This window comes from Poecile atricapillus, chromosome 4, assembly GCF_030490865.1.
Source record: "Poecile atricapillus isolate bPoeAtr1 chromosome 4, bPoeAtr1.hap1, whole genome shotgun sequence".
Classification (NCBI taxonomy): domain Eukaryota; kingdom Metazoa; phylum Chordata; class Aves; order Passeriformes; family Paridae; genus Poecile; species Poecile atricapillus.
In genome coordinates, this window is record NC_081252.1 from 3,902,554 (window position 1) to 3,922,806 (window position 20,253).

The 20,253-nt window shown below is 54.6% G+C and overlaps 2 protein-coding genes across 2 annotated transcripts; one reads left to right on the forward strand and one right to left on the reverse strand.

Moving 5' to 3' along the window:
• The first annotated feature begins 1,014 nt into the window (after positions 1–1,014).
• Positions 1,015–4,887, forward strand: RCHY1 (ring finger and CHY zinc finger domain containing 1). The gene is made up of 9 exons (XM_058838953.1): positions 1,015–1,189; positions 1,274–1,393; positions 2,151–2,266; positions 2,331–2,409; positions 2,644–2,688; positions 2,792–2,850; positions 3,181–3,207; positions 3,482–3,602; positions 3,822–4,887. Exons 1-9 carry the CDS (start codon positions 1,046–1,048, stop codon positions 3,948–3,950), a joined length of 840 nt encoding a protein of 279 aa, XP_058694936.1. The 5' UTR covers positions 1,015–1,045; the 3' UTR covers positions 3,951–4,887.
• Positions 4,888–8,909: 4,022 nt separating this feature from the next.
• Positions 8,910–18,747, reverse strand: PARM1 (prostate androgen-regulated mucin-like protein 1). Its single transcript, XM_058838569.1, has 4 exons — positions 18,618–18,747; positions 10,580–11,230; positions 9,776–9,854; positions 8,910–9,189 (listed from the first exon to the last, which is right to left on the reverse strand). Exons 1-4 carry the CDS (start codon positions 18,670–18,672, stop codon positions 9,105–9,107), a joined length of 870 nt encoding a protein of 289 aa, XP_058694552.1. The 5' UTR covers positions 18,673–18,747; the 3' UTR covers positions 8,910–9,104.
• Between the last annotated feature and the right edge of the window lie 1,506 nt (positions 18,748–20,253).

A 20,253-nucleotide genomic window follows, 5' to 3' on the forward strand; every position in this document is an offset into this window, starting at 1 on the left:
CATGGGGGAGAGAAAGAAAGATTTAAGGTGAAGGTTTTGCATGGGGAAGCGTGTGGCTGACAGGTCCATGGAGGTGATCCTCTGCTTCGCCCTAGTGAGGCCACATCCAGAGTGCTGTGTTCAGTTCTGGGCTCCACAGGTCAAGAAATACAAGGAGCTACTGGAGAGGGTCCAGCAGAGGCTGAAGATGATGAGGGGTGTGGATCATCTCTCTCAGGGGAGGAGACTGTGAGAGCTGGGCCTGCTCAGGCTAGAGAGGAGAGAGAGGACAGCAGGAATCGCATCAATCCATACAAGCATCTCCAAGGTGGGTGTCAGCAGGATCCCGCCAGGCACCTGAGAGCTTTGTCCAAACGCTCTTTGAGCTCTGTCAGGACTGGTGCTGTGACCACAGCACACTCTGGGTGAAGAACTTTTCCTAACATCCAACAGCTGTGCCTTGCTGGCACAGCTCCAGCTGTTCCCTCAGGTCCCGTCACTGTCACCAGAGAGCCGAGATCGGTGCTGCTCCTCCAGTTCCCGTCGGGAGGATGTTGTGTGCAGCGGTGAGGTGTCCCCTCTGTTTCCCCCAGAAACCCATGGAGGTTTCCCTTCTTTCCATGGAGGTGGCAGAGCACTGGCACGGGCTGCCCCAGGCAGCGGTCACAGCACCAAGCCTGACAGATCCCAAGGGACCTTTGGACAAGGCTCTCAGGCACCTCCTGGGATCGGTGGGGTGTCCTGTGCAGGGCCAGGAGCTGGACCCGATGGTCCTTCAGGGGCTCGGTGTAGTCTGTGAATCTGTGACTCGTGCTGGAGTCTCCCTCTCCGGAGATATTCCCAGCCCACCTGCTCTGGGTGACCCTGCCTCGGCAGGGAGCTTGGACTGGCCGACCTCCAGAGCTCCCCTCCAACTCGAACCCGGCAGGCTCCAGCGAGAAGCAGAACACCAAAGTTCGAAGCGGAAGGAGCGGGGGGGGAAGCTATCTTTGAAAACTCCAAATCCTCCGGAACCGGCTGTGAGGAAGCGGAAGGGGGGGAGCGGGGCCAGGCGGCGGCGGCAGCCATGGCCATGGCGGGGGGATCGCAGGGATGCGAGCCGGGATGCGAACAGGGATGCGAGCAGGGATGCGAGCAGGGATGCGAACAGGGATGCGAGCAGGGATGCGAACAGGGATGCGAGCACTACCGGCGGGGCTGCCGGCTGCGGGTGGGTGAGCGGGGGCCGGCCGTGCCGTGGCAGGGATGGTCGCCTATCCGTGTCCCGATCCATGCCGTGTCCTTCCCTTCCCAGGCACCGTGCTGCGGGAAGCTGTACCCGTGCCGGCTGTGCCACGACGGAGCCGAGGAGCACCAGCTGGACCGGTTCCGGGTGTCCGAGGTGCAGTGCATCCGCTGCCGCCTCCTGCAGAAGGTGGGTCCGGGCGGCGGAGCTCTCGGGAGGGGTCAGCGTGGGAGAGGAGAGCGCTGGGTCATCCATCCCACCTCCCTGCTCCAGCCGGATTGTCGGGGTTATGGCCCGGTGTTGTGTCAGGGGAGGTTTGGGTTGGATAGTAGGAAAAGGTTCTCCCAGAGGGTGGTGAGGCACTGGAACAGGCTCCCCGGGGAAGTGGTCATGGCTTCAGTCCTGGCAGAGGGCAAGAAGCATTTGGACAGCGCTCCCAGGCACCTGGTGGGATGCTTGGAGCTGTCCTGTGTGGGGCTAAGCCTTGGACGTAATGAACCTTGTGGGTTCCTGCCCAGCTCAGGATATTCTGTGATCACAGAGCATATGGCACAGGGTTGTGTCCAGGAGTGTGTCCTCACTGGAATATCTCTACTCTCTGGGCAGCCTGTTCCAGAGCACAGCAAGGAAGTTTTTCCTCCTGTTCAGGTGGATCTGCCCATGTGTTGGCTTCTGGCCCTTGCCTTCTGGCCTGTTTCTGGGCACCATGGAGCAGAGGCTGATTCCATCCTCTTGGCACCTTCCACATCCCTCCAGACATTGATTAGATACTCTCATCCATCCCTTTTCAAGGCTGAACAGGCCCAGCTCCCTCAGCCTGTCCTCATAAGAGAGACTTTACAGTCTGTTGATAGATTCCTAGCACTCAGGCCTCGCTCCAGGAGCTCCATACCCCTCTTGGAGCCTGGAACTGTTTGCAGCATTCCAGATGTTGCTGTCCCTTCAGGCCCAGCAGCGCTGTGAGGGCTGTGACAGCCTCTTTGGGGAGTACTACTGTGACATCTGCCACCTGTTTGACCGAGACAAGAAGCAGTACCACTGCGAGGAGTGCGGCATCTGCAGGTGCGTGCGGGCGGCGGGCCCGGCTCCGCAGGGACCGGCCCTGCCCTGACTCCTCTCTCCGCAGGATTGGCCCCAAGGAGGATTTCTTCCACTGCTCCAAATGTAATTTGTGCCTGAGCCTGAGTCTCCAAGGAAAGCACAAGGTGAGGATTTGCCGCTTACCTTAAAAAGTAACACCTTGAGCGTGAGGCTGGATGTGCCTCAGCCCCATCTGAGGCCACAGGAGCAGGGAGAGCAGTGGCTTCTCCTTCTCTAAGTTCACCTACCAGCAGTTATTGAAGACATCAGAAATTTTATTATTGGAACTTCACAATATAGAAAAACACAGAAAACTATGCAGCAGAATGACTTTTTCTTCTCTTTTTCCATTTGCCAAGTGTATTGAAAATGTCTCCAGGCAGGATTGTCCAATATGTTTGGAGGTGAGCAGCTTCTTTTCATCTCCTGAATATCTGTGTGGCCCTGGTTTTGATTGTGTCTGAATTAATTTTTCTTCTCTTTTGTCTTACATTTGCCTCCAAACAGGATATTCACACATCTCGTGTTGGAGCCCATGTTCTGCCGTGTGGTCACCTCCTTCACAGGTAAAGCAGACACCTGAGAAAGGGAAATACCTGCTGTATTATGTTGGGTGTTTATTCAGCAGCATTCAGTCTGCATCAGCTGCTTACAGCTGGTTTCTGAGGGACCTGCACTGTGGGGACAGTCTGTTTTGCCAGGAAATATTTTCTTTAGAGGGGTTGTCTTCCTTCTCAGTCTGTTTTGACAGTGTGAAGCTCTCCTGTCACTTGGCCTAGGGATGTTTTTTAATTTCTGCCTTGGGGAATACCTGTGTGGCTGTTCCCTTAGTGCAGTCCAGGTGTGTTACCAGTCAGCAATTCCATTCTTCTTACTGCCCTGTGTTTCCTTTTCAGAACATGTTACGACGAAATGCTGAAGGAGTGAGTATTTCCAAACACCTTTCCTCTCGGTATTATCTTAGTCCAGACATACTGCTTCAACAGGTAAAAGTCACGGTGCCAATTCTACACCAGCTAACTTAAAGGCAGCTCCTAAAGGGACAAAGGGCATTTAATTTCCCCTTCTGTTTGCAAAAACTTGCTTTTTCATGGCGTTTGCTTGCCTGGAACAGTATGAAACTTATCCCTACCAATGGACTTGTTTCATGGCCTCGCTTCATCTTCTGATTTAGACGTTTCCCCCTCTTTCTGCCAGAGGCTACAGGTGTCCTTTGTGCATGCACTCGGCGTTGGACATGACCAGGTACTGGCGCCAGCTGGACAACGAAGTGGCCCAGACTCCCATGCCCACGGAGTACCAGAACATGATGGTGGAGGTAAGAGCTCAGCCTTGCCACCCTTGCCTGGTTTTCATGGAGCTGTGCCTCGGAGTTACTGGCAGTAGAGGGCACTAGGGACGTGTGCTGGATCACAAGTCAGACCACGGGGTGGGGAAATGATGAGGGCAAGTCACGCGTAGCGTGTTCATCATTCCTGTTTATATCCACACACTGCTGGTGCTGCAGCCTCTCCCTCCCTTCCCTGTGTGCATGCAGATCCTTTGCAACGACTGCAATGCCCGCTCCACGGTGCAGTTCCACCTCCTGGGCATGAAGTGCCAGAACTGTGAGTCGTACAACACGGCCCAGGACGGGCGGTGCCGGCTGTCCTTGGAGGAGCAGTGACCGGGATACGCGCGGCGTTCGGCCGGACGGGGAGCGCCGTGCCACGGGAGAGACTTGTTTTACAAACAAAGCAACTCTTTGTCAGTAAAAATTCCAGTATTCCTAGTTCAAGGAGTCCTTGACTGCGTCAGGGAGGAGGCAGATTAGAAGAGCAGCACGAGGAGATGCGGTGAGCAGCTGATGCAGCAGCAGGAGGAGTTTTGGGGCCTTGTCCTGGCTCGCTGCCGTCCCTTCGTTCAGATTCCTTTGCCAGCCGCAGTCACTCTGTTCCCCCATTTCTTCCTCATTTTGCAGCGTTCACTGGCAAAGGCCCAGGTGGTGTAGGGTTTTAGACTCGTACATAGCTGGGTTTTGCTGGTGAGGTACCTGAAGTGAAGCACATGCTTCACATCAGGCTGAGCCTGAGACGTTCACTGAGACAGCAGCAGTCCAGAGGTGCTCTGGTGCTGCAGGGACCAGTTTTCTGTGGTTTTGGTGTTTGTTAACTTCAGTTAGAAGTTTGTTAGAACTTCCCTGGGGGGAGAGAATGGGGAGGGGGTGAACAACTGCCTTTTAAAAGAAGTGAAAACCCCAGCCTGGCCCTTCTTCGTGTGACCTCCTGCCTGAGGTGTTTCGCAGTCTTAAATATTGCAGAAAGTTCTTGATTCCTGTGAATTTCACATGCAGATGCTTTACAGTAATAAGATATAAAAAAAGAGTCAGTTACTCTTCAGGTTACAACTACTCATTTTTAACTTGTTCTGTTGTAAAATGAGCTTTTCTTAATCCAGCAGTGCCCCTTTCTGCATGGAGTATTTGGGATTTGGATGATAGCTGTTGTAGCTTGCCTTGACTGGGGTATCTTTTTTTGGAGCACTTTTCTCACTGCTATAAATAAATGTAAAATAAGTTCTCTGTTAAAATAAACAAACGACACTGCGTGATGTGCTCTTCTTCCACGCACGTACTCTCTGGAAATTCCCAGCTGAGTTTAAACCATGATTCAGTGCTGAAAAATGGTTGGATGTGAGGCCTGGGACACTGTTAGGAGAAGAAGTGTTTCATTTTTTACAAGCTCCTGTGTTTCTGTATTTTTGTTTTGTGGTACAAGCTAGACTCCCTGCTGCTTTGGTTGGCACTTGGTGACTCCACCTCCTTCCCTGGATGGAGACCTGCTCCCAGATTAGCCTGGAAGTGCCAGTGGGGCTCCCATCAGCCTTGCAGGAGTTGTCATCCCAGAAAACTCTGGCCAAATAGCCTTGGAGTATGTTGCTAATGGTAAAACCCGTGCTGGACAAGTCAGTAACCAAGCAGGTTCACTGTTAAATGGGATGCTAATTTTATTCCAATTATTAACTGGAAATATTCTTGTTTGGGTTCCAACCACAAGAGGAGGCTGAAAGGAAACCCTTGGTTAGGCTGATCTTTGGAAGAGCAGGTCCTTCCAAAGGAAGAACTGTGGTAGTGGGAAGGAAAACGATTCATGGTGTGGGATCCAGGTGATTTTGTCCTTTTGCTCTCCTTTTTTTGGTGTTTGCCTCTGGAAGGTGCACGAGGGCCTGTGAATGCTGAGGGAACGCTGAACCGCTGCTCTCTGTGTTTATCTTGGCACCGAGCCCTCAGCTCCCTTTGCCAGGGGACAAATCCCACAGCGGGAAAAGGAATGGCATTTTCAGGGGATAAAGGACAATGGAAGGGATAAAGAGGGGCAAGGAGCTGCTTTATGGGATGGGAGGTGCTGGAGGGAGCTTTGCTGCCCTGTCCATGGAGATGCAGCCGATGGGAGCGGGAAGGACGCTGGGATCAGCGCGCCGAGGTGATCCTGGATGGAAGCAGCAGCTGCCTTGGCCAGAGCTTGCCCTCTGGCTATGGGAGCCATAGGGAATCCTGCTTTGCCCACCCATCTAGGCCAGAATCAGGAGCAGATGGGATTACTGCTGCTTTCTGGGAAAAATGTGGAGTTCCAGCAGGCGCGGGGCCTGCAGCCGCACACGAGGTCACGGAGCTATTAATAAAGCCAGGGCCTGCCGAGGTATGCGGAACTCGGGAAGGCAGCGAGCCTGGGACTGGGAATGCGGGACTGAGGGGCTTTGCTGAGCCCTCCATCCCATGGGAAGCTGCAGGACAACGGCTCAGGAGCTGTGGGGAACAGGGATCCCCAACTTGGGGCTGGTTTGGTGCCTCTGGTGTGGTTTTGCTTGCTCCAATAACATCATTTGGGATGGAAGTGGGGAGTGTTCCGTGCTAAACCTCCGGTTCATCCACCCCTTCCTGCAGCTTTCCTGGTGCTGGGGCCGATGTCTCGCCCCTTCCCAGCTGCAGAGAAACCATCTGTTTTTAAATTTCCAGCTGGAAGGAACGCAGTGAGGGAGAGGCTCCTCGTGTTGTGCTATTTATACCTCAGAAGGGCAGCCGAGCATCTGTGTAGATCCAAGCTCAGCCCAGGGGCGTGCCAGGACCTCCAGGCTGGAAATGCGGCGCTTTCCTTGGATTTGCTCCTTCGTGGTCCCAGCTGGAGTTGGCTTCTGACCCCTGAGCCCATCCCTGTGCCCAAGAAGCAAGCAGGAGGCTGCAAACCTGGAGCTACTCATTGCTGCTGGCTGCGGCAACTCCACCAGGAGTCTGAGGAGGTTGGACGCTTGGAAACACGCGGGTGATACGTGGGATATTCACAGTATTCAATATTCACAGTATTCAATATTCACAATATTCACAAATGAGCCAAACAGGAGCATCATTAGGGTGGCCAGAGGCAGTCTGGAAGAGGGTGATGAAGCAGCCGGCGGCTCTGCAGCCAGGGCAAGGCGGGAGACACGGAGCGGGATCGCGGCGTCCCCGGCGCCACTGCCCGTGGGGTTGGGGAATGGGATGTTCCACATGGAACTATGCGAACTATTTTTATTTTTATTTTTATTTTTTCCTACATAAATAAAATATCTCTGAGATGAAACAGGGGAAGTGAGGGAGTTGGGAGGAGGTGGAATCGAGCCAGAGTTGTGGGAGCCTGTGGGAAAAACGGGAATTTGCTGGTTTTGCAAATTGAACAAGTTGGTAGCAGGGTTAACCCCATTGTTTTTTAAGGAAAAAAGGCCTTTTTTACGGAGTGTCCTGATTGCTTTTCCCCCTTTTCCACTGCTATACTCGTGTGGGAAAGAAACCTTTGGATAAACCAGAGGATCTGAGGTGGGAATGTGAGAGTGTTGTTGGAAGCTGTTGCCTGGAACACGGGATTCCTCCCTCTGAGGGCATTACCCCCCAAAATGAAGTGCTTTATTCTCTTGTTAAACGCATCTGTTGTTCCCTAGGCTGCCCTGTGCCTTGGCTCGTGCTGGCAAACAGCTCTGCAGATGGAAACACATCATCCATGTCCATATCAGCCATGTCACAGGGCAGCTGCACAGGGAGAAAAGGCACTGGGAATGGTGTCTGATCCCAGGGAAGTGAGGAAGCTGTTTTCACCCTGGGATATCCCCAAAAATATGTACAGCTTCTTCCTTGCATTGTAGGCAAGAGAGAGCAATTCATTTTGAGGCACAGGGTTGAGCAGGAAAACTGACACCCCGTTTATGTTCTTCTTCCTGAAAAAGGAGTTTAATCCATTGGGGTTATATACTTTTAAGTGGAGGTGATGGCTTTTCCTCTCCCTTTATTCCCTCAGTTCAGCAGCAGCAGCACACAGCACCCAATTTATTTCCAGAGAAGAGGGATGGTGGTTTTTTTTCACACAGTTTGTGGTTTTTCTTAGCCAAGGTAGACTAATTCGCTGCTTTTTGGGTGCCAAAAAGGTGAAAAGGAATTTTTCTCATTCTAAACATCTCCAGAGCCTGTGCTTCTCTGTGCACACTCCCAGCCCCAACAGTTTTCCAGGCTGCCTGTGGCTGGGAGGTGCAACAACAATTCATGGGTTTATTTTCTTGTTTTCACCACGTTTCAACAAAAAAGAACTCGGGGAACACACAGCAGAGGTGAATGGACAGACCCCTGAACAGGCTGAAAAAGGCTCAGGAGGAAAAGGAAAATGCACAATGATTGCACTTCCTATTGGGAAGCAGAGCTGCCCTCGTTTCTCCTGACCTTTCCAGGTGCCTGCTGCGGCCGCGTTTATTGCACTCACTTGATGGAAATCTGGAGATGATGCATCTCTGGCAGGAAGCAATCATGGAAACGCCCCAAGCTTTGATGTTTCCAGGGATGCTCCATTTAGGAGGCAGGCTGAACAGCAGAGCCTGTTCCCAAGCCTGCACCACCTGTACCGGGACACCCCAAAATTTTGCGGCGCCTTTTAGTGCTGGTTTATTTATTGAGGTCACGTGGACTGAGGGCTTTGCTTTCCACTGGCAGGGAATTTAGCCAGAGGGAGAAGCGGCTGAGCATCCCCTTCCCAAACCAGCTCTGCCATCAGCCACCCCCAGCCTTCCCACACTAAAAGCTGCACACAGATTGGGGATTAAAAGAACACTCCACTGTATTTTAGCAGCCAAGTTTTTTTTAAGGAATGGAAACAAAGCTGTGGAGCAAGCAGCCACGTGTGTGAAATGGGTGGTCAGTGCATCTTCCCGTGGGCTCCTGGGCTGCTTTGGGACCAAAACCCCCACAGTTAAATGGGAAAAAAAATTAAATTAGGAACTTCTGTGTGGAAGCACCTGCAGAAAAAGAAAGGGAGCAGAGACTGAGCAGCCCCATAACTGTTCGTGGTTCCTGGTGAGACGAGGCAAAGGATTTCACAAAGGGCAACACAGGGAAGCGATTTTAGGGAAAGGGACATGTGAAAGCACAGGAGACCCCTGCACACTGCTGGCTCTGGCTCAGCAGCCCCCCACTCCCCACCTCCCCCCCCCAAATCACAGAGCAGCAGCATTTCAAAGGATGCCACAGCACTGGCTGAACCTCCATCCTCTCCCTTGACCTCCCCAGCCCTTCCCCCTGGGGAATTTGGGTTCCCTTGTCTCCAACAAGTGGCTGACCTGCCCCAGGACCTGGTTTCCTGCTCAAAGGCCAAAATTCAGGTTTATTGTCAGCACTGCACACCCACTCTCCAGCTCCTGTCATCCACCAGACCCCTGGAAATCCTGCCTGAGGCAGGGGCTCCGTGCCCGGCATCTCCTCGACAGCGGATGCTCTGCTGCAGAAGCGCTTATAAATTAAGGGTTTATGGGGTTTCTTTCTTCATCCCTGCTAGGAATCATCATAGAGAGGGTTGTTGTAGTTGCCCCAGGAGCCGTAGTCATGGTCATCCAAAAGCCTTCCATAGGAGGAGTGCCTGCCAGGGAAAGCAAACCAGTTACTTTGAGGATTTATTAGTTACTTTGCCACGGGATGAAGAAATATTAATGCGAGGGCTCCCTAGGTCAAGCTTTGGGATATTTTAAGAGGAAGGACCAGGAGAAGTGAAGAGAAGCCCAGGTGGAATTTTGCCCCCGTTGAATGAGCCTGGACAGGGCAGGGAATTAAAACAAGACCTTTGCTCATCTCAGCTGTCAGCAAAGCCTCATTAGGGATGCTCAAGCACTGGGCTCTGCTGCTGTTTATTGTCCCAGTGACAGCGAGACCCACAGCAGCAGCTTTCCCAAGGGATAATTACTGGTTATGACTATGCTGAGCAGCATCTCTGGCATTTGAGCAGGGCTATTGCAAAATGAGGGATTGAAACTCTGCTTTCCAGTACAGGAGCGGTGAGGAACGGCGCCGTGCTGGCACCAGAGGCTGCACACTGCCCTGCCATGCTTGGGAACTGCCTCTTCCTGGGACTTTGTGACGGGGATGGAATTCTGCATCGCCCCTGTGATGGTGAGAGGGGCTGCAGGGAGCCTGGGGGAGGCGGGGGACCGCCCCAAAACCAGCCTTACCTGATCTTGAGGTACGCGGCTGCCCCGAACACCAGCACCACCACCACGATGACCGTCACGGTTATGGCCACGATGCTCCCTGTGGATGGAAGGTCAGAGAGGGCAGGGTTCAGCCCCACTGGGTCCCAGCTCCATGGCACTCACCCCACAGCCCAGCTGCTCCCGATTCACCCACGCCAGCCATCTCTGACGGGGGGAATATTCCCTCACTGCTTCCCAAAGAGGATGCTGGGCCCCGCTCTGTTTTTATTTTTTTTCCAATAAATGCAGAGCAGGTAACATGTAGGATGAAACACAGCTGGGCTTTGCTATGGACTGGCTCTTTGATGCCCCTCCCAGCACTTAGTGCTGAGCTAAGGCTAGGAAATGTTCCAGATCTCCCCTTTTCCAGCCGTGTGGAGCACTTTGAAGCTACCCGTGTTTGCAGAAGGGGACAGGGAGAAGCTCGTGTCAGCTTCCTGAGCTCTCCATGAGGCAAAACTAAAGCCTACATCATCCTAATTCAGGCTGCACCCACCATCCAGCCATTTGTTTCCTCTCGTCCTTAAGTGTTTCAAGTCAAATTTAGAACTGAGGATTTTATTCACATCTCCAGGCAACCAAGATTTGTTATCTACCACTCCCGTTCTCTGCCGGTGGATCGGATGACACAAGGCTCCTCCAGGAATTTTGCAGAACGATGCTCTCAGGAAGCTGACCACCTCTTCCCTTCCAATTTGGGGAGGGGAGGTGTGCCCCTCCTACCTGAGCAGCCTGAGGCTGACACTTTATCTCTGTACGCTCACGGGGAGCGGCGGTGCTCACCTGCGCTCAGGGCACGCGGGACCTCCTCCACGGTGACCCCGGTGGTTTTCTCAGAGGCCTCGGCTTCCGTGGGGCTCAGCACAGTCACTGGGGGGGACGTTGGCTCCATGGCCAGGCTCGATGCCATGGCCACTGTCCCCAGGGAAGGGACATCCTTGGTCAGCAGCGGTGGCTGGGTGGCGCCAGGGCTCGCCAGGACAGGCGTTGGGGACAAGGCCATCGTGGGAGGTGAGGAGGGGTCACCGGCGGGAAGGGAGGAGGGAGCTGATGGTGCAGCTGTGTCTGTGGGGCTGGAAGCTGCCCCCAAATCCATCGTGGCAGTGTCTGCTGTCCGGGGAGCCGGGGCTGTCTCCGAGGTGGGTGGCACCGAGGTGGGGCTGGAGGCCTCAGAGGGACCGTCTGTCACGGCCACAGAGGCAGGAGCAGGGGACAGTGCTGCCACAGGCGTGGTGGCATTGTGGCCATCCCCCTCCAGGGGCATGGAGGACGTCCCATCTCCAGAAGGTCCCGTGGACAGGGGCAGGGAGGGCTGGCCAGGAGCTGGTGTGGGGACATCTGCATCCCTGGAGTCTGGTTTCACTGGGACACCCCCCCAGAGGAAGGGGGGGTGGATGGGGATGAGGGATGATTCTGGGGAGTCATCGCCCAGCCCTAGGAGCGAGACAAAGAAATGTTAGTAACAGGACAACCCCTGGGGCAAGCTGGTGTTTGGGAGAGCCCTAAAGGGCTCGGGAATTAAGCTGGAAATAAGTTTGGGATTTAAAACGGTGAGAGCCATCTGAAAAAAAAGAGAGGGGAAATACAGCTGTGCACCTAGAGGTGAGGTTTAAACCAGACCAGTTGTGCTGGCTTGAATCAGCCTCATTTTTCACCCAGTTTGGGATACCCCCATCCCAAATCACTCCCTCCATCTCCTCCCAGCATCTCCTCCCAGCAGCAGGGGGAGAAGCTCCTCCTCACAGCAGCCACTGTGCAGCTGGGAGTGATAACACAAGACGTCTCTTTCTCCTCTCCCCCCATTTCCTTGTGCATTCATTCATTCCTCTCCATTTCTTAGCATGAAGATGAGTCATTTCTCCCTCTGTCCCCACCAGCTGACTGCTGGGGCTTTTCCCCCCCTTTCTAGGGCTGAACTCAGCACTGGTCCAGCACTGGCCCCCTGGAGCGTGGTTGGGATGAGGGAAGAGTGTGCCAGCCCCGGGAGGCACTTTTATTCCGTGTATTCGTTTATTTACACCCCCAGAGCATCCCCAAGCTGGGAAGAGAGGGAACTCACTCCAGCTGCAATGAACTAATCATGAGTGGGGAGGACAGAAACATTTAGTCCCTGTGTGTAGAAACAATGGGATCTGGCACTGGCAAGCAGGGACTCGTTAATCCAGCCAAAATGTCTTTTTTTTGGTTCCTGAAGGACCCCATTTCCCAAGCAAAGGGGTCTTGGATGTGGGACTGAGGCCGTGGCTGCTCTTCTTTCCTGAGGAGAAGCACTTGGAGATGCCTCTGAGCTTTCACCCTCCTCAGGCTGAGGACACAAACCATAGGAGGGGGAGGAGGACAGGAATGACAAGCTGGAATCTGGCTACTGGATAAACCATCCGGCCACCACAGCAGCAGGGAGGCCTGGACCAAGGATCCTTCACACCAAGGTTCAGAATCCATCTGAATTTCCATCATCCTTGCCCCAGCACACCTGGAACCTTTCAGATTTCTCCAGCAGGTGCCAGGCAGCCTCTGCAGCCCCACGAGCCCATCAAGCACAGCAGGATCCTCCCAGGGCTGGGAGCACCTGGGAAGTTTGTTACCCCTGGAAATGCAGATACTCCCAGACTCTCAGGGACACAGGCAGCTTTCCACCTCTCTGCAAAGCCACCCTGATGTCCCAAAGTGCTCGGGGTCAGCAGAGCTCCCATGATCTGCCTGAACTTTGGAGGCAAACCGATAGGGAGCTGGGGAAGCTGGCAGCGCTGCTAGCCTGGATGAGTCAGGAACTTTCCGATAATATCTAAGGGGTATAAATTCGGAGGCTGAGCCAGAACTGGAGGCAGGAACAATCTCTGGCTGCTGGCTGAGCGCTCCCGGCCAAGGAGGTCACAAGTCACAGGGACTCTTCCCAGGAGAGCGAGCACCACCGAAGGCACTGCTCAGCTCAGCCTTCCCTGCCTCTCCCTGCGAGCAATCCCTGCCTGTGCCAGCGCTGTGCTGTCCCCTTCCTCCTCCTCCAGCAGCTCCAGAGGTCATCTGGGACCCAGCCACTGCCCTTGGGGGCTCGCCCAGAGGAGATAATCCACGGTCCTAGAGGCAGTGCTGGCTGCTTCTGAACGGAGGTAGGATTAAGGGACAAAAGGAACGGGTTTGGGGCCCCCTTGGCTGGTGCTCCTCACGTCCCCATCCAGATCCCAGCTCATGGGCAGCCTGTCCCATCCATGGGTGGCATCCAGCTTGTCTGCAAGTCCTGTCCTCTAAGCAATGCATCTGAAAGGGAAAATCAAAAGGAAAGGAAGAGGCGAGGAGAGTTTTTCTTTGTTTGCCCCACACCTGGTCGGCAGGAGCTGCCACAGGAGCAGAGGAGTGCCCCGGAACAAGGGACAAAACAGACAGCTACAACTCTTTCACTCAGATGTCTTGAAGGGCTAAAAACACCTCGGCCACGGGCTGTCAGGGGGTCTGAGGGATGTTAGCTCCCAGAGGATGCCGAGCATAGCTCAGCCCTGAGGAATTTGCTCATCTAATTCACTTAAGGCGGTTGACCACCCTGCTGGAATCCAGCACAGAGCGAGGCAGCGGACTGCCAGGATGAGGCAACCACCTAGGAAAGCAGAAGTGTCACACTCCAGAGCCCCACAGGAGCTTTGGGAAGTCCTTTTCCTAGATTTTCTCCCCCAGGAATACAGAAAACAGCCAAGGAAAGAAGAGCCCAAAGCTGTGTCATTCGAATATCCTGCTCTTGGGGAATATTAGCCCTGATCATGTGCCAACCTAAGGAATGAGCCTGACGAATTATCTCTCCCTCCTACTGCCATGCTGCTCTCCTGGCTCCTGGAAGCCTCACAGAGGGGCAGGTCTTGCCCTTGCAGGAGCTGAGCAATGCTCAAGCTCCTCTTGGGAAAGAGCTGCTTGACCTGGGCTGGCAGCCTCTCCACAATGCATTTCCCAGGCACTCCAAAAGCCATTGCAGCAAATCCCAAATTTGCTCTGCCAGCTGAAAGGCAGCATAAAAGCGCCCAGAGAACATCTCCAGCCCGAGTGAATGACATCAGATGGGAGCAGCCACCTTGCAGCAAACAAACACCCACTGATAAGGCAGAGATAGAGCTTTTAACAAGCTTCACTTCAGAACTCATCGCCTCTGACTCGGCCACAGGAGGATCCACATGACCTGACCCACACGCCTGCTCTCAGCTCAAATGAACTCAAGCACCCAAGCCCCAGCTGCAGCCAGGGATGCTCCCCTAGCAGCCAAGGCCAAAGGGACAATCAAAGTTTCCATAACACCGATGTTGTTTGTTCCGACTGGAATCTCACCACCTGTTCTGAGCAGGGAATACAACAGCAGGAGAAAAACAAGGAGAGCTGCTGGACACACAGAGCGTGCTCTGCTTGTGCAGGCAGCTTGGGCACCACTTTCTGTGCCAGTTTAGCAGCTGGTTTCGGGGCAAACACCCAAAAACCACGAGTAACCAAGACCATCCATAAGCATCACCGCTCTTTAAAGCAAAAATCTGCAGAAACCTTGGTCCTTAATCACAAGAGTGAGCAAAAAAAGACCTTTTGCCTTTTCTGTATTATGCTGCTCCTCACCAAATGCTGATGACAGAACAGCCCTGAGTCCCCTGAGTGTGCCTTGGTTTATAACCAGGTTAAGTGATGCAGAGCAATAAAACAATCTATATTTAAGCGTAAGTAAGGATTTCCTGCTCGTGACCTCGTTGGCTCAGCTTTGGTTTCTGTGGCTGGGGATTCCCATAACTTGTGCTGGTTTTTGGTGGCTCCCCTCCCCCTTGTTAATGCTCAGGCATCATTTTCATTGTATTTCTTTGCTACGAGACCAGCAGCATCTGGCTGTGGATGGCAAAAGCTCTCCTCCAAGTAGCTAGGACTAAGCCAGACTGGTTTTTGCTTTGGGTTCAACGAGTTTTTCCAGCTGCTCAGCCCTGCACTGCCTCACCTCCCCTGTCACCAGCAGCAGTTTGGGATCTGGGGATGTTCCCTCCATCTGCAGTGCACAGGGCTGTGGTTGAGCTCTCTGCTGCGACAGGGGAAGGAACACAGAGGATGTGGTGGCTGCTTTGGGCCTTTAACTTGTGCCTTTCTTCTTCTGGGGCGCTGCTGTGGACTCCTGCCACATTATCCCCAAGAAATAGGGATGGTGGGGAGGTCTGGGAGCAATTCTGCAGGGTCTAAGCTGTGCCTCACGCTCACCAAGCTTTTTCCTGCCTTCACAGAGGGAGCACCCAGCTGGATCAGTGATGGGAAGCGGTGACTCCTGGGGGTATCTCCAGCCTGAGGTTGTGCAGCAAAGCTCCAGCACTGCATGTGGATGCTGGTGACCCCCAATGTTAGCAGCAGCAGCCCTGGCTGATGTGCTGCTCCACTCTTTCCTGCTCTATCTCCTCTGTTTTCCGTGCCAGGGTCTGCTGGCCATGGAACGAAACCACTTCCGCGAGGAGGAAGAAACCGAGGGGGACAAGCAGAGGCCAGAAACGCCAACAGGTAAAAGGCAAAGCTATTCCCTGCCCGTGAGGAGAAGCCAAGGCCATCAGATCCAATAAATCTGCACTTGCTCTGATTTACTGGCAAGCCAAGCTGGCTTCCTGCATGATTAGTTTTATTCTGCTGCATGGTCGTTAAGTGGTTTAGGTCTAATTGCTCTGAAGCTTTCCGTAGCTCAGAGAAATGGCTCCACCACAGAAATCCCTGCGCCGTGTCCGTGTGTCCCTCGCCATCCCCAGGCTCTGTCCCAGCCAGGACACCTCAGGGATGTCCCTCCCTGAGGATGGGGCTGCTGCTGAGCCAGCCCATCGGTATCCTCCTCCTCCCCGGATGCACCAGCCTGCCCCTTGCAGAAGGGAAGAGCAAAATCCACAAAAATAAACGGGTGGGTGCTTTGGGAATCTGGCAAAGAGAGATTGCAAGCCAGGTTCTCCCTGCCTGGGGAGCAGCTGGTGCTCTCCTCCAGGCTGTTCTGTGGGAGGAAGGAGCTCATGTGGAGGCCTGGCTGCCTCCTGCACAGCCTCCAGGCCCTGAGGGATGCTGCTGAGGGCACACTCCCCTTGAGGAAGCAGCAGGAAAGCTCCACCACCCTGCAGCCTCCGCTCTTCCCAGCTGAAAACAGCTTTTAAAATTCACGTGGCTCCCTGCATGCTGCACTGTCCCTCCTTCCTTGCCGGGGGTGGGTGTCCAAGTCCTTTCCCTGCCCCATGATCCAAACCCAGAGGTGAGGATTTTGTTGGCGCAACAAACCCACCCTCCACGTGAAGGAAGTCTGGTGTTTCCCCCCACCAAAACTTAATTATTCAGCTCGTGAGGCCTTTGAGCCTGAATGCTGCAATGAAATTATAGCAGAAAAGAAGGTGAAGAGGAATTTTTGAGTGGTTTTTTTTCCTCCTGAGAGCTGACAAAACACCCTCTGGCTAATGGTCAGCCTTTACAGCCAGAGGTAGCTGATGAGGACCTGGGGTGGAAAGCAGGAGCTGACAGCACCAGCTCTTTCTAAAACGATGTTTTTCTTCTTTAAATAATAAAAAAACACATTAAGTATTTCAAGTTATGTTTTTGAAAGATGCAAACAGGTGTTAGGCTGTGCTCATTTCCCTGGGGAAGGGGAGCAAGTGATCCCATGGGATGCTCTTTGTTGTCTCTTGGGACACCTCACAACACTTTTTCCCAGGCACATATCTTGGATATGGCTCTGGAGCCAGCCAGGAGTTTTGCAAGAAGCAGCTCTGCCCAGCTGACAACTCCCCAGTCCCCCTAATTTTCCTGGCTGGCTGTTTGGCTGCTAATTAGTGCTTCTAGGTGCAGCTTCCTACATGCATCAGCCCCGTCCCAGCCGCTCCCAGGGGGAGAAGCAGCTGGGTTTGGCAGAGGAATTTTAGAGCATCCTCTGGTATTAGAGGCTGATTGCTCATTTGGGCTGGGAGAGGGGATAATTACCCAATTCCCCCATCCTTCAGCTCACGGAGGAGCAGAGTGCCTAAAGATTTGCCTCCTCCATGGCAGCTGAAAACAACCCACGATGCTCCAAGAGCCCAAAAAGCGGCTCTTCCACCCCGGAGCCTCCAAGAGGAAGCACTCAAAACCTTAAAAGCCAAGAGCTGCTTCTAAAAGGTACTTAAAAATGTCTCAGCTGGGGCACAGGGGGAACTGCTGAAGGGGAGAGCAGGCTTGGGGCTGGGCACCAGGTCAGGAAAGCAAAGCAGGTTTCAATTTTCTTCCAGAGTAAGGAGTAATAACAGGATAAAAACTTCCTTGTGTGAGACGCTGTTATTTCATTACGTGGCCAGGCAAAGCCCTGACTTATTTTACTCCTGGCCAGTGACGTCCTTGCTGTCATTTAGTCCTGAAGAATGTGCCTGAAGCATATTTAAATCGTGATTTGTGTTTCCTCCCAAGTCAGATATATATATAGACATATATATATATAAACATATATATATTTTTAAATATATATCTATAAATATATAAAAATATATATATGCAGTTTTTGTGCGGATTTTTTTTTGTGCATTTTGTTTGTTTTTCTTTTGTTTTTTTTTGTGGATTGTTTGTTTGTTTTTCTTTTTTAAAGAATTATTTCAATGGGGACAAAAACGTTGTAGAAAGCATCTGAAAGATGCTCCAGGGTTATTTGGGAGCAGCCTGAGAGCCATGGGACCCCAGTGCAGGGAAAATCTTTTCTGTTTCTGCTGCCAAGCCTGGCTGGCGTTGGTGCTTTAGAGAGGGATGGTCGTGGGAACAGCTTTGGGTTTGGCCCGGGCGCTGGGAAAAAAACGCCTCCCAGCCCCAAAGGCTGACTCCCAGCAGAGACTGGCTGCTTCAGGGGCAAATTTGGGCCAGGCAGGGGCCCGGGAAGGAGAAGAGAGAGCATCCCCAGCATCCCTGCGGAGCAAAAAGGCTCATCCCCATCCCTCCCGAACGCATTTCCTCGGAAAGCACAGATCGGGAGCTCGCCGGCAAATCCCCCCTTCACAGGGAGAATTATTCATCCTGCTCTCCCTCTCACCGCTGGGGTCACTTATCCAGGGAAGATCTCCCACCTGCTGACAGGGGTGATGCTTTGGGGGGTCCTGCAGCCCCCACCCAGCCCAGCCGCTGCTCTGGGGCTGTGCCGGGAGCTCATCCCGGTCCCCCCGCTCTGCCCTGCCGGCAGCGATGTGACAGCCACAGCTCAGCCCATGGATTTCTCCCCGCGGTTATGCAAGTGTGTTTTCCACGCTGCCGAGCGAGCAGCTCCTCGTGTTTATTAAAAGCCCAGAGCTGCGCTCGCTGTCGCGTCTCCGCTGACTCTCTCGGGGTGGGGAAATGTCAAATCGGGTGTTTCTGTGCCAGGGGGAGGCTGGTGCGGCCGGGGGGGGGGAAAGCACCAGGGGCTGGGGGCTTCGGAGCTTCCACTCAAGGCCGGGGAGAGCCGTAAAAGCTCCTTGGAAGCGGCGACCGTGGAGGGAAGGGGGATGCGGGGCTGGGGGCGAGTCCAGCCCGGGCAGGGGGTGACCGTGAGGAGACTCTGGTGGTCCCATCAAGTTGTCCTCCTCCAAGGCAAGTCGGGGACTCAGCCGGGGACGCCTCCGAGGGGCGAGGGGTGAGGAAAAGAAGGGTGAAACACCTCCCGCCCGAGCTCCCCGCCGTCATTGGGGGGTGTCATTGAGTCATCGAGCGGGACCCGCGGCGGGGGCTGGCTCTGCGGAGCCCTTCTCCGGGAAGGAGCCGGGCACCGGGGCTGCCTCCTTCCCCATCCCCACCGCTCCCAGCCCGACACCGCGGGCTCCCCGGCGTGTCCCCCCACCCTGCCCATCCCGCTGAGGCGGCGGGGGGCTCTTACCTGCCGGGAGGAGGAGGAGGAAGGCGACGAAGAGGAGGCGGCAGCAGCAGCCCATGGTGCCGGCGGCGCTGGCAGCCGCGGCGGGAGGGACGCACAGCCCGGCCCGGCCCGGCCCGGCCCCCGCCGCCGCCCCCCGCCCGAGCCCGGCCCACAGCGGCACCTGCCGGCCCCGGGATGCGGGACCGGCACCGCCGGGATGCGGGCAGAGCCCCGGGGGATGCCAGGGACTGACCGCAGGGATGGTGGGACGGGCCCGCCCGGCCTGGGGTGAGGAGCTGGGGCTGGATGCTGAGTGCCACACGGTGCCGGCGGGTGTCGCACACCGAGGAGCTGGCGTGGGGTGTCCTTGTAGCAGCCGGTGACACCTGCTCGGGATGCTCTGTGTCACTGCCGCCTGTCCCTCTCCATCCTCGGGCCGTGTAATGGCCGTGTCCTGGCACAGGTTGTTGGGACAAGCTGTGGTTGCCCCATCCCTGGAAGTGCTCAGGGACACGTTGGACAAGGCTTGGGACAACCTGGGCTGGTGGAAGGGTTGGGATAAGAAGAGCTTTAGGGTCCCTTCCAATACAAACTGTTGTGTGATTCCAGGATCCTGGAGCTCCCTGGGGATCCCCTGGCCTGCTGCCTAGAGGGGATCTGGTGCCTGTGGCAGGGGACAACCCAGGTACAGGAGTCGAGGGGAGCCAGGCAGTCAGGGCCCCACCTTCCTAGGGCACAAACAGCTCCCAAAATGCAGCTCCCAGTGCCCAAAGGATGCAGCCAGGAGACACCTGTGGCACAGCAGGAGGTACGGAACCATTTTCCTACCTCTTTCCTTCTGGAAAGAGCTGTGCTGCGGGTGAAATATTTTCAGGCTGAACTCATCCTCCCCAGGCTTTTGCATGCTCGCTGTGGAAAAGGATTTACGGAGCCCAGGCTGCTGCCGAGCTGTCTTTAGCTGGGGTTACTCAGCCCTCTGCTCTGTTGTGCGGCGTTTTCTCAGGATGGATCCTGGCTCTGGGCCTAAAACAGCAGGACACAAAACCCAGCTGGTGTTCCTAAGGCAGACGGGTGTCGGGCGATATCAGCATCTCAGCTCTCCTTGAAAACCTTTCCTCTGCTTGGGAGGAGGGAAAAGAGCGCTGCTGTTGCTGCGGGAGCTCGGTGCCGCCGTGGGAACAGCGTGATAATCTCCCTGCTTCTCATCTCACGTCCTTTATTATTATTATTATTGTTGTTGCTGCTGCTGCTGGTGCTGCACGCTCCCACGGGCGGGAGATTTTGGAGGGGAAGGGAGGGGCTGGGCACAGCCGCTGCTCCTCGCCGTGGCCTCGGCTGCCAACGCCGAGCCCGAGCCGATGTTGGGGTGCCAAGGGCCGGGCTCTGGAGCACCCCCGAGGGCCACCAGCCCTGGGCTCTAGCTGCCACCTGCTGGTCACCTCTGCCTGCTCCTCCCAGCACGGGAGCTCTCAGCAGAGCAGGGGACAGGGCCGGGCAGAGACCCTTCTTTGGGGATAACTTTGTTTCCAGTTTCATTGGAAAAACCATTGCTTCTGGCGACATCCCCCCCGAGGGTCCCAGCTCTCTTAAAATCTCTTTAAAATGCTTTTCCCCACCAGTTTTGTCCACCTCTGAAGGATGCAGGAGGGACACTTTG

What these genes read in the sequence shown, in the direction of transcription:
- RCHY1 (XM_058838953.1), top strand. Translation starts at nt 1,046, where the DNA reads ATGGCCATGGCGGGGGGATCGCAGGGATGCGAGCCGGGATGCGAACAG. An exon ending in ATTGTCCAATATGTTTGGAG is followed by an intron (nt 2,689 to 2,791) that starts GTGAGCAGCTTC and finishes GCCTCCAAACAG; the next exon opens with GATATTCACACATCTCGTGT. An exon ending in ACCAGAACATGATGGTGGAG is followed by an intron (nt 3,603 to 3,821) that starts GTAAGAGCTCAG and finishes GTGTGCATGCAG; the next exon opens with ATCCTTTGCAACGACTGCAA.
- PARM1 (XM_058838569.1), bottom strand. Translation starts at nt 18,672, where the DNA reads ATGGGCTGCTGCTGCCGCCTCCTCTTCGTCGCCTTCCTCCTCCTCCTC. An exon ending in CCTCCTCCTCCTCCCGGCAG is followed by an intron (nt 11,231 to 18,617) that starts GTAAGAGCCCCC and finishes TCTCGCTCCTAG; the next exon opens with GGCTGGGCGATGACTCCCCA. An exon ending in CCCGCGTGCCCTGAGCGCAG is followed by an intron (nt 9,855 to 10,579) that starts GTGAGCACCGCC and finishes TTCCATCCACAG; the next exon opens with GGAGCATCGTGGCCATAACC.